The sequence below is a fragment of the Podarcis cretensis genome (genome assembly GCF_951804945.1).
Source record: "Podarcis cretensis genome assembly, chromosome: 6".
Lineage (NCBI taxonomy): Eukaryota > Metazoa > Chordata > Lepidosauria > Squamata > Lacertidae > Podarcis > Podarcis cretensis.
In genome coordinates, this window is record NC_137175.1 from 98,211,374 (window position 1) to 98,228,594 (window position 17,221).

Here is a 17,221-nt window from a genome sequence, read left to right on the forward strand (position 1 = left end):
ATCGTCACTGCTCCGCGCCAAGCCCAGCCCAGCCAATGGTCGCAACGCGCCCATACAGGAAGCGGAAGAGGGAGAACTCTGGGAGGGGGCCGTTTTTTAAGCGGAGATGGAAACGGAAGAGGCGCGTCTCGTTTTTCTGGATGCGCAGTTTCCGGGTTCAGTCTCGGAGAAGCCGTGCTGTGAAAGCGAAGGCTGCCTGTTGAATTATAGTCATATAGAATTTATATATTCATTTATGCAAGATAGATAGATAGATAGATAGATAGATAGATAGATATTGCACTTCTATGCCCGCCTCTTTCTCCAAGGACCGCAAGGTGGCCTGCGTGTCTCTCCCGCCTTCCTCCTCCATAGGATAATAGAATTGTAGCGTTGGAATGGGCCCCTCAAGAGTCATCTAGTCCAACTCCCTGCCATGTAGGAATCCCCACGACTCCTCTGTTGGAAGATCAGCCTGAGGCAGTGACTGTGACCCAGGGATTTGAACCGTGGTCTCTACCAGGTCCTAGTGGAAACGCTCTTAACCACTTGAGGTCCTTCAGAAATGTTTCTCCCACCCCACCGCCCTACTTAAAATATTATGTCCCCCACAACTGCAAATACAGTCCGTTGTACCTCCCTATTTCAGAGGACGAGAAGGAGCAGTGGTGGCTGAGGAAACGTAAGAATATAAGGAGAGCCAGGCTGGATCAGTAGCTGCAGATGAGAAATCTGTAATTGCATTCAGTCCAGCATCCTGTTCTGACAGTGGCGAATCAGATGCCCCAGTGGGAAGCCCACAAGCAAGATCTGAGCACAAGAGCACTTTCTCCCCTCCTGTGACTTTCAGCAACATGTTCAGAAGCATTGCTCTCTCCAGCTGTGGAGGCAGAGCACAGCCACAATGGCTACTAGCCATCAATAGCCTAAAGGTAAAGGTACCCCTGCCCGTACGGGCCAGTCTTGACAGACTCTGGGGTTGTGCGCCCATCTCACTTAAGAGGCCAGGGGCCAGCGCTGTCCGGAGACACTTCCGGGTCACGTGGCCAGCGTGACATTGCTGCTCTGGCGAGCCAGAGCCGCACACGGAAACGCCGTTTACCTTCCCGCTGGTAAGCGGTCCCTATTTATCTACTTGCACCCGGAGGTGCTTTCGAACTGCTAGGTTGGCAGGCGCTGGGACCGAGCAGCGGGAGCGCACCCCGCCGCAGGGATTCGAACCGCCGACCTTTCGATCGGCAAGTCCTAGGCGCTGAGGCTTTAACCCACAGCGCCACCTGCGTCCCTCATCAATAGCCTAATTCTCCATAAATTTGTCCAATCCTCTTTTAAAGCCATCCATGTTGGTGGCCATCACTGCCACCCACATGACCTAGATTGACAGAGGTTGAAACTGGAGTGCTGTTTGACTGGGCAAGAGAGACCACCATTATTATATATTTAGCAACATCCAGTATACCTTTGCTAATCTGGTGCTCTCCAGAGGTTTTGTAGTAAAACATCCATTGAAACTCTTCCTGTTCTAGTTGGCAAATACTTCTATGTAATGTAAGGCATAATTTTGTACATAATCAGACTCCCAGTTTTAAATATATATTTAGTAAAGGAAATGCAGGCTCTGGGGCTGCAAAACTGAACTGTAATGGTGGGGAGAATTAACTCTTCCACAGTGGATTGGGAAAAATAATAATTCACAGCTTCCTTTCCATTTCAGCCTTCTGGAGTCTTTATTTCTCTCCCATAGGTGAGAAAGTGGGCAGGGGGAATTTTACTACAGAAATGCCAACCAAGAAAGGATTGATTTCACTCCCACCTGCATTTCTTCCCAAATCTTCCCTCACATACAAATGTAAGGCTGTCATCGCTCAGCCCCCATTAGAGGATTTGAAGCATCTCATCACAGTTCTTGATTTGCATGGGCTGGGGAGGAGAGCATAAGAGAAGGCAAGCTGAACAGCAGCAGAGGTTTGAATAAAGGAAACTCAGAGCAGCAATTATAAGGAGAAAAGTTTGTGGGGAGCCCTAAAACCTTATGATTAGCTGCCGCAAGGATTCAGAAAGGCAGAGTCTCTTATATATTCCCTGCTGTTACAGTCTTAATTGGTTTGGGAGATGGACCCTATAGGCAAATGAAAAGATTCTCAATGGCACAAGATCTGGTCCACTCCTCCTCCAAGTCGACTAGTTTTTAACAGGTTCACCTAGCTCATATTGTAAGAGCCAGCTCCTCCTTATGGTGTCAGGGTTTTAAAGGTACAAAGAACATATTGTCATATGTGGTAGCGCTGTAACTATGTACACAAGTTCTGGAAGCTGGTTGTAAATTGGTATTATTGTTGGCAAACAGGTCACCTTGGATGCAAAGTTGTGTTTTTCATCAATTTCTGATGGTGTCTTTGGTGACCTTACTTCACTGTATCTGTTGGTTACTTCTCATTTAGTGATCTCTCAAGGATGGAAGGACACATCCTGTTACTCTCTGGATTTGTGGATTTAAAAGTCACGCTTATTGCCATTTCTGAAAAACTGACTTATAAAATCCTTGCTGCCAGAGGTCATGCGGACTTCTCAATTTCTTCTGGTTGGGGGCTGTTTCTACTAAATTTGAGTTTATTTGGCATTAATGATTATTTGATATGCTTTGTATAAATATGAACCTTATATTTCACTCTGGAATGTATCTTATGCTACTGATTATTATTCTGTCATCTTATTTTTAATTCCTCTTGCGCTTAAAAATAATACAAGTTATTCAGGGAAGCAAACTTATTTGACAGAATGCCTGGTTTTAATCATTATTTTAACTGTGTTATGTATTTTTATTTTGTCTTAGGTATCTTTTTTGGAACCACTTAAACTTCACAAATAAATAATATTCACTTGTATATACCCTCCCACAGTACATACTATTTATAAAAAAAAAACAACACAACCAGATGTGGTTGCTAACCACAGTGGACTGCAAGAAGATCAAACCTCTCCATTCTGAAGGAAATCAGCCCTGAGTGCTCACTGGAAGGACAGATTGTGAAGCTGAGGCTCCAGTACTTTGGCCACCTCATGAGAAGAGAAGACTCCCTGGAGAAGACCCTGATGTTGGGAAAGATGGAGGGCACAAGGAGAAGGGGGCGACAGAGGACGAGATGGTTGGATAGTGTTTTCGAGGTTACCAGCATGAGTCTGACCAAGCTGCGGGGGGCAGTGGAGGACAGGAGTGCCTGGCGTTCTCTGGTCCATGGGGTCACGAAGAGTCGGACACGACTAAACGACTAAACAACAACAAATCATGAGCAAGTCAAACTTTGCATTATAGTGTTGAAAACTCCTAATGGCAAATATGCCCAACAATGAAACACAAAGTGAGCATCATTAAATTTTATTGTAGAGAACTGACTGATAGGCTATTGCGTTAATTTGGATTAAAATCAGCACAGAACAATGTCCCAGGAACACTTTTCATAACATGGAAACCAAGTACATAACCAACTTCTTATCCAGTAGTGATGTTGGCCTGTGAGACATTATTATACACATTACACATAATAAAAAAAATATTTCCATCAATTTAAGCAATAGTATAATTCTCCATGAAATAAGCATTTCTATAAACATTTTATGTTAAATTCAAAAATGTAACAAATGTTGTTTTTTTGCACTTTAGAAAGATATAAAACAAGTATGATTTCCAGACAGACACAGGAATCTTCTGAAAAATTTGTTCTGCCAGTCAAAGGTGAAGGTCACCTTCCATCAAAGCATTTTGGACACATTTTACCAGGACCAAGAATGTCTTATGCACAAGCCCTGTGCAAAAGAGCAAAGGATGCAATCCACTAGGAATTTCACCTCTGCTAGCTTCAATTCATTTTGAAGGTGAGTGCTCCAAAGAGCTTTTGTGAGATGTGCCCCAAGTCTGCTGATTGGCAAAAGAGAACAGAGGTGTGGGAAAGAGCTATTTCCCTTATTTGCAATATACGGCATAAGTTACGGAATGCTTAAAGGCAGCATTAAAGTAGATGTGGTTTTATGCATGTTCTCGTTTAGTAGCTTTACAAGATTTTTTTTTTTAAATTACTGTTGTTCCACTTGTTATAGATGTGGCCTGAGACTCAAGCCTTAAACAGCAGGTGCATCTTGGCAGGGCGCAACAATAGCTGTAAACCTTTGAACTGATCTACCAGGAAACGCTCTGGCATTATAATAAATGTGCTTTTTCTTAATTATTTTACCCTGCCCTCTCTCTCTTCTCCCAAAGTGGTGAAAAACTGTCTTATAAATAATTATGAATATTTTTTAGCAACATATGGAACACATAGTTCTGAATTATTTGCTCCCCATACTTGAACTTCTAGGCATACAAAATAACATGTAAAATATGAAGGTACCAGGATGTGGCAAGGCAGCTGGGAACGAGTATTCCACATATAACAGGATTCTTTAAATAACTTCCCTTTGGAAAGGGCCACATCAGAACAAATAAAAGACACTGAAGGAATTGGTTTGCAGGCTGGCTCTCTGGCCTGTCTCCTGCTTCCCCCTTTGAACAGGTGCTATTGGGTGAATATCCAAGGGGTTTCAAGCTGCTTTGTCCATTGTGCTCTTGGTGCTTGGAATCCAGCTGGAACTATGTGCTGCCCTCTTTGGGTGACGACGACAGCTGAGCCTGCTGTAGTGGCTGTGTGCCAGTAGCTGTTTTGATAGAGTTCAGGGTTTTGCTAAACCAAGAGTTCTTGGCAGCTTGGATTTCACTCATAAGTGCTCCTCTCTGGTGTTCTAGCTCCTGTGAAATGAAAACAGTCCGGTGCTGATCAGAGAACTATTCAGCAGGGCTTAGACATTTGAGTCAACTTTTGCTGAAATTAACCAGCTTAATAAAAATCCAAGTTTATGGATAATTTTCTATGTACAACTTCAGTGATAAACACAGCAACAACATATATCTGCTTACATTACATTACATTACATTACATTACATTACATTACAATGTAATGTAAGGTGTATGGGGTGTTAGGGGAGAGGTAGTACCTCTGGTGAGGGACACATTGTGCTCCTTTGGGGTAGTTTGTCTCCCTTTGGTCCCCACCCTGCACTCAGCTCTCACCTGTGGCTCTGGAAGCTGTCAGCGTGTGACAGTGGTCACACCCTGGAAACGGCTTTGACTGGTCAGCTAAAGCAAGTGAAGCTGGCTGATGGGTCTTAAATCTAGGGACTTCCGCTGCACGGAAAGAGGCTCTAGCAGATTGAGTGGACAAGACCAACAGTGGTTCAACGGTCAGGAAGGAGGTTTCTACATGTGCTGTGGAGGCAAGTGTGGCATCAACCTGGAAAGGTAGCCCATCTAGGAGAAGAAAAACTCTGATCCTAAACCTTCATTGGCTTGTGGGATATCTTTGGGAGAAGAAAAGGCTAAGGAGTAAACCGTACACAAATCCGGAGTGGAGTCTCTAAAACGGTTGGGTGGTGCCTTCTACGCCTCCTTCTGATAACGCCTGCAGCCAAACGTATCACTCTGCTTTCCTTTGGACCATATCAGCGAGGCTGAGAGGGAGTTTTTGTTGTCTGGGCAGCCGATGACCTCCATACACACTGCCCAGGCTTGCACCCTGGGGAGGTCACTTCAATCTCAACAGATTTGCAAGGAATAATTAAATTTTTAAAAACCTGGAACCCCTTCTCTTCTAATGAAGCAAAGACAAAGCAGCCACCCCTGAAAATTAACAGAGGAATCCAAATGGGGACTGGACTGCTGTGGATTCCCCACAGCACCCCCAAAGCCCTGCCAGCAATTGACGGGCAGAATGGAAGGGGTAGTTTATTGCTCTGTGTCACTACACCAGGGGGATGAAGCAGTTTTGGATTCAATCACAAGATTCTCACCACAGGAGCCCCACCAAAGAATGCTTCATTGAATATGTTTGCCTCAAAAACATGCTATCTGTCCCTCCAATACAGTTAGATGGGTAGAAAAGGTATAGTTCATTCTTTACCATACCAAGAGATGCAACAGCAGCCTATTTTCAGCAATGCAGTACAGCATGCATAGAATGACATTACCTGTATTTTGCATTTGGCTTCCACAAGTTGTAGTTTGGTCTGTGCCAGGTCCAGCTCCATCTCTCTCAGCTGCTTTTTAAGGGCATCTTTCTCATCATCTGTGTCTGTTCTTGGGCTCTCTCTTGGTACAGCAGGCACTTTCAATGTCCCCTCTTTACTGAATATTTCACTACAATGTTTGCAAGCCATCACCTTACCCTAAAATCGTCAAATCAGAGAGTCAGTTGATAGTTATGATATCAAAGAGGCTGCTCACTATACTAGGGTGATGTTGTGAGTTGCAACTACAAAGTCGCTGAGCAGATATGTGGCTCTTCCTGGCCAAAAGGATACCAGAATTTCCTGAACTGAAGACAATGTATTGTAAAAAGGTGTGACATCATCTGGGACCAGTTTGGCATGAAAATCTGAGACCTCAATACATTGTTGGTGCCAGGGACTGGCCATGTCCACTTTCAGAAACCTAAATCATATTCACATCACACATTGGGTGGTATTCTGCTTGGGTGAATTTCTACTTGCTCAACTTTCTCCCACTCCAGGCACATTCTGTCTTATAAATTTATCTGTGATCAGAACCCTTATTAAACAGACTCCTGAACATGAGAAGATTTCTAAGTTTATTCACAGAATGCACTTAGAAGCCCACTTCAGTCCTTAGTGCAAAACATGTGAAGGTCTGAAGAGGTGCTGGATGTCTTTAAGACATTGGGAGCGGGATATGTGTGTGTGCCCTGCCCACAAATAAAGCACTCCTGTGTTCAGGTGAGTGTGACAGAAATCATCAATGAATCTACCAAGGCCTCTTCCAGATATTTTTTAGGCAGGTCAGCCTTTCCACATTAGAACTTCTACACCTTTAACTGTCAGACAGAATAATTAAAGCAGACAAAACTTTCGACAGTACTCCAGGGCTTTGAAGAGCTGCACCTTTACCTAGGAAACCGCACAGCTGCTAAAAAGGTACATCCCCTGTGTAATATAAATATCTAATTAACTGCATATTCAACAGGCAGTCATTGATTATACTGTGTTGTGGTAATAGTTCCTGAAATGCACATCTCAGATCACAAAATGATCCATGCATTATTATTTTTTTACACCCGCCTGCCCCCCAGTCCCCCCAAAACAGTACTTCTGTCTTGTCAGGAATCAACTTCTATCTGTTAGCTGCCATCCATCCTCCAACCGCCTCCAGACAGGATCAAGGAGACAGGTGGTCGGTTTCACTTGTCCAAGCAGCCTGTCCACATCCTCAGAAGTAACAGGGAACTCATCCCATGTAACAGGACTAGACAGAACTCTAGCACTCACCCGCCCTGGCCCTGCTCCCACGGTGGAGTCTACCTCCTGAATCTAAGCGACTTTATCTGCAAAAAACTTTGCAAAACCATTGCAGGAGATCTTGGGGTCCCTACCAGGCCCCGGTGGTGTAGGTGGTTCCGATAGATTGTGAACCACCTGAAAAAGTCTCCTGCTGCTGTTTTCTGCAGATGCAATGGAGGCGGTGAAGAAGGCCCTCTTCGCCGTCACCACTGCAACTTGGTAGGCTCGACGTTGAGCTCTAGCCCATTGAGCTCTAGCTCATGTAAAAACACACTGATTCTCGGACCGTCTGTGGGCTGGATTGAGAAGGTGATTGGGCCGCATCTGGCCCACGGGCCTTAGGTTATCTACCCCTGCTATAGACCTACAATTGTTAACAATAACACTACCTCAAAATACTATTTTGAGGTAGATGCATGTCAGATTCAGAGTATTCTCACCTTTAACACCTCAAGCTCCTCTTTATTGGCTGCCTGCTGCTTCTCCAGCCTGCTACTCAACTGAGAACAAATCTAGGAGAAGATAATATGCTTTTAATAACATTTATTCTTAAGGAAAAAGAAAATTTAACATATTTAACCAAGGTGTTGACATTTCATCTTCTTTTAGCATCATGAAAGCCTTTACTCTGTCAAAGGTCAGTCGAAGTGATTAGGATACTAGAGTCACTTCCAGACTATCAGTATTTTTGGGGAGGGATTCAATTGCTTACCAGAAATTTAGGCTTGCACAGTTAAAATGGAATAAAGTTTTCTGTCACAATAGATCCACTTTTTAAAAAGAAGTGACTATTTGCAGTTAAGAAAGTGACAGAGAAATTCACTCAAAGTTTGGGATAAACAATTGATTAATGGTGAGATGTAATGTGCAAGCAAATCAGGACGAAAGCTCATTGTTATATATGCTCCTCCTGCCCAACAAATCAGAATAGATATTCCGTAAAGACCAGGTGAGGACGAATGCTTAATGAACAGGTAGTCTGGGTGGGCCCTAGGTCTTAGGAGAACACAATCCAAGTCCCCACTCAGCCATGAAGTTCACTGGGTGATCTGGGGCCAGTCACTAGCTCTCAGTGAAACCCACCTCACAGGGCTGTGGTGAGAATAAAATAGGAGGAGAAGGGGAGACAATCAAGCAGGGACTCTGGCTACAGGGGGCGCAATGAGCATTCAGCCCCTCAATATTTCAAGGTAGGGAGCCAAGGCCCCCAATATTAAGGGGGTCACCATCACCCCCTGCCCCTGGGCGAGCACCAACACGCCGGGCAGGGGCGGGAGGTCACCTACCAACTGAACAGACCCGCCGGCAATCCTGTGATGAGGGGGCGCCATCGGAACTGAAAGCTCCAGTGCATGTTTCTGGAAGGCGAGTGCTCCTTCCTCAGACGGGAGGGAAGCCCCCACCCCCACCCCGGGCCAGCCGGAGGCAACTCTGGGCAGCAAAGAGGCAGCCTTGCAAACTTGGACTGTCTACCGTTGGGCTTCCCCCATCGGAAGGGCCTGTATGAGGTCCAGCACCGACTCCTCAGCAGGAAAGCTTTGCAGGGGAGGGAGATGGTGGCGGGGAGACTAGATCCTGTTGTGATCTTTCTGATCCATGGGCAAAAAAGTGGGGGAGACAGAGCGCAAAAGAGGGAGGATTCCCTGAAGCAACTGGTGCTGTTGTGGTTGGAAGGCTGCAGCATTTCAGGAGTGACCTCAGTTTGGGCACTCGAAAACTACCAAGTGTGTGTGTTTGTGTGTGCGCGCAAGAGGGAGAAAAGGCCGGGAGAATTGGCTGGGATTGGGCTGGGCTGAGTGTTGAGAGAGCTATGGAGCCTCCCCAACTATCCCCCCTTCTTTTCTTTTGCCCATGGCTAGTCTAAATGTCTGATAAAAGGTAGATTAGGAAGGGAGTTGAGAGGCACACCAACAGCCGCTGCCAATGGGAGTATTTTTGTGATTCACGTTTAAGAGGCTCGGGAATCGCTAGCTGCTGCTTTCTTTCAGCTCCGAGAACAGCTACAAGTGCAGCCCCTCGCTGCCTGCCTTCCCCCTCCTCAGAATAGTCAAGCAATGTGCATGCAAAGTGAGCCACAAGAGGCATCCTTAGGGTTCCTCTCCAGCCCAGGTGGGCACGCTGGGCAATTTCCCCCTCCCACCCACGCTCGCCAGCACCTTCCAGGAAGGTGCTCTGGCGATCTTCAAAGTGACGCCCACATGTCCTTGGCAGGCCTGGCCGACGGAGGGAGGTGCATTGCGTGACCCCCACCCCCAACGTTGGGCCCAACTCAGCGCACCTGCAATCAAATATACTACTTTGAATTCTTTGGAAGAAAGATGGAATAGTAAATAAATAAATTAATATAATAAAAGTCATTCCCTCACAGGTCATTGGTGAGCATTTGCAAGTCTGATTATTAGCTCTATAAATCAGTATTGACAAACCTGCCTCTTAACATTTGGCACGGACTTGACTGGCAGGAAATACAAGCTTGTTCCTGAATTGTGAAGTGGGTGGCTAGCTATTTAATTATAAGTATACATAGTTACTCTTCAGAAACTTACACATAGTGAAAGCGGAGATGAAAACATAGAATCATAGAATTGTAGAGTTGGATGGGACCCTGAGGATCATCTAGTCCAACCCTCTGCAGTGCAGGAATCTCAACGAAAACATTTCTTAAAACCCATTACCTGTTTATATTCTGCAATAATGGCTGCTGTCTTCTTTATCTCAGATTCTGCCTTCTCTAGCTGTTTTCTGAAGATCTCTTTTAACTTTTAATACAGAAGGAGAGAAAACATATTATCATTAAAGTTTAAGGTATATCCCAGACACTTCATTAACTAATTACTTTCTGAAACATACCCTTTATCAACAATATTCTATATTCTCAGTTCTCAACTCTCAGGCAATCTTAGAAGTTTATAGCAACAATTCTAACCATATCTACTCCAGAAATAAATTCTACTGAATCCCATGGGGTTTACTCCCAGGCTAGGATTGCACCCTTAACCCCTAAAGTCTAGGGTAAATGTTTCCTATAATTATTTGCTCTGGATTTTGAATCATCAGGAGTGTGTATCTGGTGCAATGTTTTCTCATCAAAGATGGTGGGAGAAATTCAACCCTGTGCTAAGGAGATCACTCTCTTCTTCTGCCCCCACATGCCGTTCCAGGGCTTCTCCTGCCCCAAGCATACATTAGATGTTATAACCTGAAGAATTCATGACACATATTAGGCAATCATTGCTCAAGTATATTACATGCACAAGGATATTCACTTCACATGGATTAGTCACTATGGTGTAATTACCTTTTTATATTGTTGCACTCAGTGGTAAAAGGTTGCATATCTGACACACCTTACTCTTTGAATGCATATTTATGTGTAGGGTTGCAACAGCAATTCTAAACAAAGTATAGCCTTAGTTGTGTTCATTAATCCAGATGGAGCTCTCTTTTCCACACTTCCTTTTGTCCCACTGCTTTCTCCCAGGATAAACTGCTCTTTAGTGCTCAATTGGAGCAAAAGTCAATTTGGGCTTTTCCTGGGTTGACATGTGTTCCACTCTATTGGTAAAGATCAGGTTTTCCCTTGGAAAGGAGCAGGGCAAGCAGAAAACCACTTGGACCCATGCCTTCCAGGCATGGCATAAGCGGAAGTGTGGATGAGCCCTTCATATCCTTTTCTGAACAATAGAAATTCCCATTTTTTGGCATACTTTATATTAAGGAAGGGGGATCTGTAGTCTGGAAGAAAATACTGACCTATCAAGGTTTAAAATTGGGCAGTGAGGCCATTTTCTTCACACCACACCCCTGTCATCACTTTGATGGGCAGGGTGACATCAGCTTTTGGGTGGGGTGTGTATGTGTTTCAACTGGCTATGCATATAGGGAAGAGGTATGCACAGCCAAATCTGGAGGATTTAAACCCCCACATTCTCTGATGATTGGGGCGGGGTGTTAAATCCTGATCAGGCTCCTACAGAGAGAAGCACTCTGGTTTCCACATCAGGTTATGAATAGAGCATTCGATCCTGCTGGCTGCTGCTTCACTGGCAAGTTCTCTGCAAAACAGATCCCTCTCCCCCACTCCCAGGTCAGCTTTGGCAGGTGGGCAAATTCATCCACCATTAAGATACCAGGCAGTTGGCAGGTGGATGGCCCCACCTACCTATCAGTATTGGCCTGCAGAGGGGAGGGGTCTAATACACCAGTGTGAAACCTCCATTCATCCGCTGGGTAATTCACATGAAGTTGTCTGATCAAAGCATTGGAAACATGCACATGGTTGACCCAACACATTTGGTGCCCAAGGAGAAAATTCCAAATGGTGCACTAATGAACATGAGGGACAATTTGCTTGGAAATTATTGGAGCGGCTCCAGGAGAACTTCCCAGGGAATTGCCTCCCAAGGACCAGATGTTGCCTCCTGCTCTGCCATTATTAATGGTGCCCAACATCAGCACAAGGGCTAAACTTGTTCCCACTGTTGCTAGTGGAGGTTGAAATGCAATCACCTTTGGTAAGGCAATTTTTGTCTGGACCATGGCAGGGAGATTCCCTGAAGCTATTTATTATGAACACAACTACATCCAGTGTAATTATTATTATTATTATTATTATTATTATTATTATTATTATTATTTTCCTGGAGTAGTCCCTGCCCCCTCACAACCTAACCTGCCCCACAGAGTTGTTGTGAGGATTAAATGAGCAGGGAGAGCTGTGTTTGCCACCTTGAGCAAACCATGCATTTTACATCGAGCTTCTAACAGGTCTCTCATGGTCAGGCTGTGCAGTGTGAAAGCGAGAGCGATTGTTCACGGGATCTTTAGTCGATGTTCTCTATTTTGCCCTTTTGATACACCGTGTTTAAGCATTCTGCATATAGGTTAGTTGCCTCCTCTGCTGATCACTGAAACTATTCTTACCTGGGCTGTTTCTTCTTCCTGTTTCCTCTTCTCCTCTTCAGTCTCCACTAGTTTTTGTTTGGTCAAAAGCAGCTCCTTGTTCAAAACATCTGCTTTGTCTTCAGCCTGAGAATTCAAAGAAGGTCCCAGTTACACAACACTGGCTCTTAAACAATAACAACACAATTTATCTGAGCCTCTATGTGGAGCTACCGTTATCAATGGAATGTGCACTCCCCTGAAGATGTGTGAATACCTGCATGGAGGTGTGTGCTTGTGTGTGTTTATGTATATACGTATGGACTTGTCATCTCCCTTGGCACTTTGAAGATAAATGTTTACAACATTATGATATAATGTATATCCAAATACTGGGTCCAGAGAATTAGCCTCCCACATCTCTCTTTACAATGAAATCTACACATGGGTAGTCATTTGATCTTTCATTTAAGTTAATTAAACATGCAGGAGGCTATTGGAAAGAGCAGCGTTGCATCCTTTGCTGGCACCCGGGGCACACATGCAGGCACCGGGCGGGAGCAGGGACAGGGGGTGAGGCGCAGAGGGTGAAGAAAACCTGCCGCACCAGCCCTGCCCTCACTGCTGCTGCTGCCAGGTGGGCGCAGGACAATGAGGGTTCACAGGACCACGCTGTGCTGCCTGCCCACTCGGGGGAATCTGCCTAGCTGATGTAGTCCTTGGCGGGCACATCCTCCCAACACTGACCATGCGAGGGGACATGGCAGCAAGGCCAGGCCAGGCTCCGGGGCCAAGAGGCCCCCAGTGGAAGGTAGGGTGGAACAGGGATCCCTGCAAGGGGGTTTCTGGTTTGCATCCCCTCAAAATCATGCGTTTGGGGCTATGGCCCCCTGGCCCTGCCCACACTACACCCCTGATTGGAAAAGCTCCCATTGGGTGAAACATTTACTTTTCTAATATCCATCTCTCAGAGACATTTATTATAGAATGGGTTCCTCAACCTCAGCCCTCCAGATGTTTTTGGCCTACAACTCCCATGATCCCTAGCTAGCAGGACCAGTGGTCAGGGATGCTGGGAATTGTAATCGCAAAATATCTGGAGGGCCGAGGTTGAGGAAACCTGGTTTATACCTTCTTTTATCCAGGCACCTGTCTTCTCCTGGGCTTAGCCCAAACATGTCTTAAGTATATGGTAAGCCGTTTCTCTGAAAGTGGGGGAATGATTGGCCTTCATGAATTCAGGGGTGCATAACCTTTTTCACCCTGAGGACCACATTCCCTCATGGGCCATGTGGGAGCTCAATGGTAAGCATGGCCAGAAGGACTCATTTATCTCTGCAACCCAATGACATAGTTCTTTTGGTACCTCAGAAATATAAAATGAGAAAATACTATGCATTAAAAATATAAAAGAACTGTTGCAGCATAAAAATTTCCCAGCAGTGAGAGAAACCTAAAACCAAATTTACAGTTTAACTAAAAATGCACCACATACAAAAGTTCCAATTTTAAGATCCCATAGTTTAAAACAGGGAGACTAAAAAGGTCTTCACCTAGCAATGAAAAGACCACAAAGAAGGTGCCAGGTAAGACTCTCAGTCCTGTATACCTGAAGGAGCGTCTCCACCCCCATCGTTCAGCCCGGACACTGAGATCCAGCACCGAGGGCCTTCTGGCGGTTCCCTCATTGCGAGAAGTGAGGCTACAGGGAACCAGACAGAGGGCCTTCTCGGTAGTGGCACCCGCCCTGTGGAACGCCCTCCCATCAGATGTCAAAGAGATAAAGAATTACCTGACATTCAGAAGACATCTTAAGGCAGCCCTGTTCAGGGAAGTTTTTAATATGTAATGCTGTACTGTTTTTAACACTGATTGGGAGCCGCCCAGAGTGGCTGGGGAAACTCAGCCAGATGGGCGGGGTATAAATAATAAATTATTATTATTATTATCTCTGGGGAGGTTATTCCACAGCTTGAGTGCCATCACCAAGGCCTTCTCTCTAGCAACCACTAAAATCACATGGTGAAAGAACTTGAAGATGCACCTCTGAAGAGGATCTTAAGGTTTGGGTAGTTATATACAGAAGGTGTGGATCTTGCAGGTAACCTAGTCCCAAGCCATTTAGGGTTTTAAAGGTTTAGGCCAGCATTTTGGAACGCTAAATACCATTCACAAACATGAACCACCCACCCATAATAATAATGTTTGTAATGCTACTCTCCAATTGCAAACCTAAGACTGTGATTTCTCTAATTTCGGCTTATACCTGCCTGCTGATGAAGGCTTTTCTCACCTGGTCCAAGTCATTCCGTAGAGCAATTTTGCTTGTTACAAGTTCATGGGCAAGGTCATCGTTCTCTTGCTCAAGCCGCATGCTGGCTTCCTGAAGCCTGCGGTTCTCCCTCTGCAGAAAGAGAGGAACCACCAAAACAGGAAGTTAACTCTTGCCAATACTGAAGAAGACACAGAGCAGCCGTGCAAGCCATTTGAGCGGAAGAAAGGAAGTTTAGAAAGTGCTACTAATCCGAGTCCATAAATAAAGATATGTTGCTCACAAACATACTATGGAAGGTTTGGTTTGAACCTAAGACTTGGTACAATAGGGAAGGATTAAGTTCCACTAATCATGTTCACCTTATTCGGCATGCAGCCCCTTGTCCGGTGATGATTAGCATGTGAAGCAAAGTGATTTTGCCTACAGCCACAGTGTCATTCCTTGTCTCTTGAACTTAAATAACTATGCAGAATAGAGGGAGCACTAAAGGGACTAAAGTGGAACTGGACAAAGTTTAAAACCCTCTTTAAAACTACAAAAACGCCCAAATAGCAGAAGAGCAATAAAACTAAAAATTCAGGAAGTGCTGTCATAATAAATATTAAAGTTTTAAAAGGCCTGGGCTTTTCCATTTGGTCCTCGTTCTCCTCAACAAATTTGATGAACACACAACTTGCAGATTGTGAAAGAAGCAAGGAGAAAGTAAATTCCTTTGGTATGCAAACGTCATAAAGCAGAAGTAATACTGCACAGGTAAGATAAGATTGCTGCTTTAAGGGCAACAGTGAAGCAGTTTCAAACTCTTCTCATGCAAAGCCTGCTGAGGAGACAAGAAAAGCATCGCTGCTAATGTTCTGTTGTGAGGAATATCCTGAATCAGGTGGTGTCCAGAATCACTCACATGTGTTCTAGGGATCACGAAGGCACTTGTGGTAAACATAGAGAAGAATTCACTAAGTCATGCCCCTGGACACAAAAGTGTGCTCTGTATTTTCCCATAGCTTTCTTCCTGAACAAGACCATATTAGAATGTTGAACCCAAATAGCCTGTACTGAAGTATTTTTTGTTGCATACAAAATGTAGGAACAGTATGACATCACTCGCAATTTATGAATGGACTGCTTACAGGTGCAGACTCTGTACGGATAAATGCAATAACATTTGGAATGAGTTTATACAAAAAGCTGTAGGCTATTACTATTTACATAAGCACTAGGACAATAACATTATACCACTTTAGACAAGAACGTATGGGAATATCATATATATTTTTCTTTTCTTTTTTGCAATTTTTTGCTTTTATATGTATCTTTGATGTTGTTTTTCTTCCTCTCATTTTTCCTTTTTTTCCTGTATCACTTTAATTTCTTTAATTGAAATCACCTTAATAAAGTATTAATATTTTTAAAAATGTAGGATCCTCCCGTTACTGGATCTGATGAAGATGTGGAGATAGGCACCTGACAAATCCACTAATTACAAAAATTCATCTTTCAAGAGAGCTGTCATGATGGATCTGAGAGTCTTCATCCTAAAATGCTTCTGGTGGGAAGATAAACTTGTTGAGCCACTTTAAGTCCCAAATAGCTCTGAAATCTCCAACCCTTTGTGGCACCCAGAAAGGAATAGACTCCAGATCTCTCGAACAGGGGTCAGCAAAAAATTTTTAGCCGTGGGCCGCTCCACTGTCCCTCAGACCTTGTGGCAGGCCAGAGAAGCGGCACTGGGGGGGGGGGCTGAAAGAAGAGGCGAGGGGGGTAAGTAGCCCTCCTCCCCACGCTTCCCTTCCCAGGGGCTGCCGCCGCCACTGCTGCTTCTCGTAGGTAGACAGAGCAAGCTTGTCTGCTCCACTCCCTGGCCCACAGGAGCACCAGGGCGACAGCGGTGGCAGCAGAGGGAAGATGAGTGGTGTGAAAGGGCTGGCTCAGGAGAGGGGCAGCTTAAAATGGTGCTCAGCCAGCTCAGCCCAGCCCCCTTCCTCCTCTAGGCAGGGCAGGGAGAATCCAGGAGGAGGGAGGCACCGCCGTGGTGTGTGGGGGGGAAAGGGGGAAAAATTGAATAGCGCAGGGAGAAAAATGGCGCAGCCCGAACAAACAGAATCCCCACACTGATCCACAGACAGTTCGCAAGCCAAATCCTGAAGGCAATTGGGCCTGATTCGGTCCCCGGGCCTTAGTTTGCCGACCCCTGCTCTAGACTGTAGAGACAAGAGCTAGTCTTTTGACATCCAGAAGGTGCTGATGGCTTCTAGCCCTGGCTGGTGTTTGGATAGATTTCATGACCTTGGGGAGGTCATGAATTTATTTCTGGGACAACATACATACTCCATTATGTAACCTAGGGAGACCATCTCCCAGACCTAGTTTGATGCATAGTAAAGCGTCACCTACCTTTAGTTACGGGCAGGGAGCTGGTGTCAGGAAGAGGAAGATTTATTCTAAACCTTGCTGAACATAGCAGATGTGTTTGTCCCTGGTTGGGTCTGCATGGAGCTGCACCCAAACCCCTGGGATAAACTCCGCTAGATGTACTTCCCTGAAGTCCAGTTCCTTGTGGAATAAGCCCGAGTGTAAAGACTGTCACTGTTTTGGTTCTTTTGCTTCCTTTCTAGAGTAGACTAGGCCTTCTTTTCATCTTTACTATTTCTGAGCACTAGATCAAATGCCTTGCCAAACAGCTTTGTACCTGAGAAGGGATGCTCCAG

At 45.0% G+C, this 17,221-nt stretch overlaps 1 protein-coding gene and 1 long non-coding RNA gene across 5 annotated transcripts in view; both read right to left on the minus strand.

Annotated features, from left to right (window-relative positions):
• Positions 1-181: 181 nt before the first annotated feature.
• Positions 182-2,929, minus strand: LOC307219004. The gene is made up of 3 exons (XR_013840246.1): positions 1,277-2,929; positions 616-905; positions 182-196 (listed from the first exon to the last, which is right to left on the minus strand). It is a non-coding gene; the product is annotated as an uncharacterized lncRNA (long non-coding RNA).
• Positions 2,930-3,339: 410 nt separating this feature from the next.
• RABGAP1L (RAB GTPase activating protein 1 like) overlaps positions 3,340-17,221 on the minus strand; it is a 143,292-nt gene continuing 129,410 nt past the window's right edge. For all 4 annotated transcript variants that reach the window (XM_079981223.1, XM_079981226.1, XM_079981227.1 and 1 more), the window contains 6 exons: positions 14,535-14,645; positions 12,284-12,388; positions 10,036-10,119; positions 7,801-7,872; positions 6,035-6,232; positions 3,340-4,759 (listed from right to left, as the gene is read on the minus strand). In XM_079981223.1, coding sequence (XP_079837349.1) covers positions 4,604-4,759; positions 6,035-6,232; positions 7,801-7,872; positions 10,036-10,119; positions 12,284-12,388; positions 14,535-14,645 — 726 coding nt within the window. In that variant the 3' untranslated portion in view covers positions 3,340-4,603. The remainder of the gene's footprint in view (positions 4,760-6,034; positions 6,233-7,800; positions 7,873-10,035; positions 10,120-12,283; positions 12,389-14,534; positions 14,646-17,221) is intronic.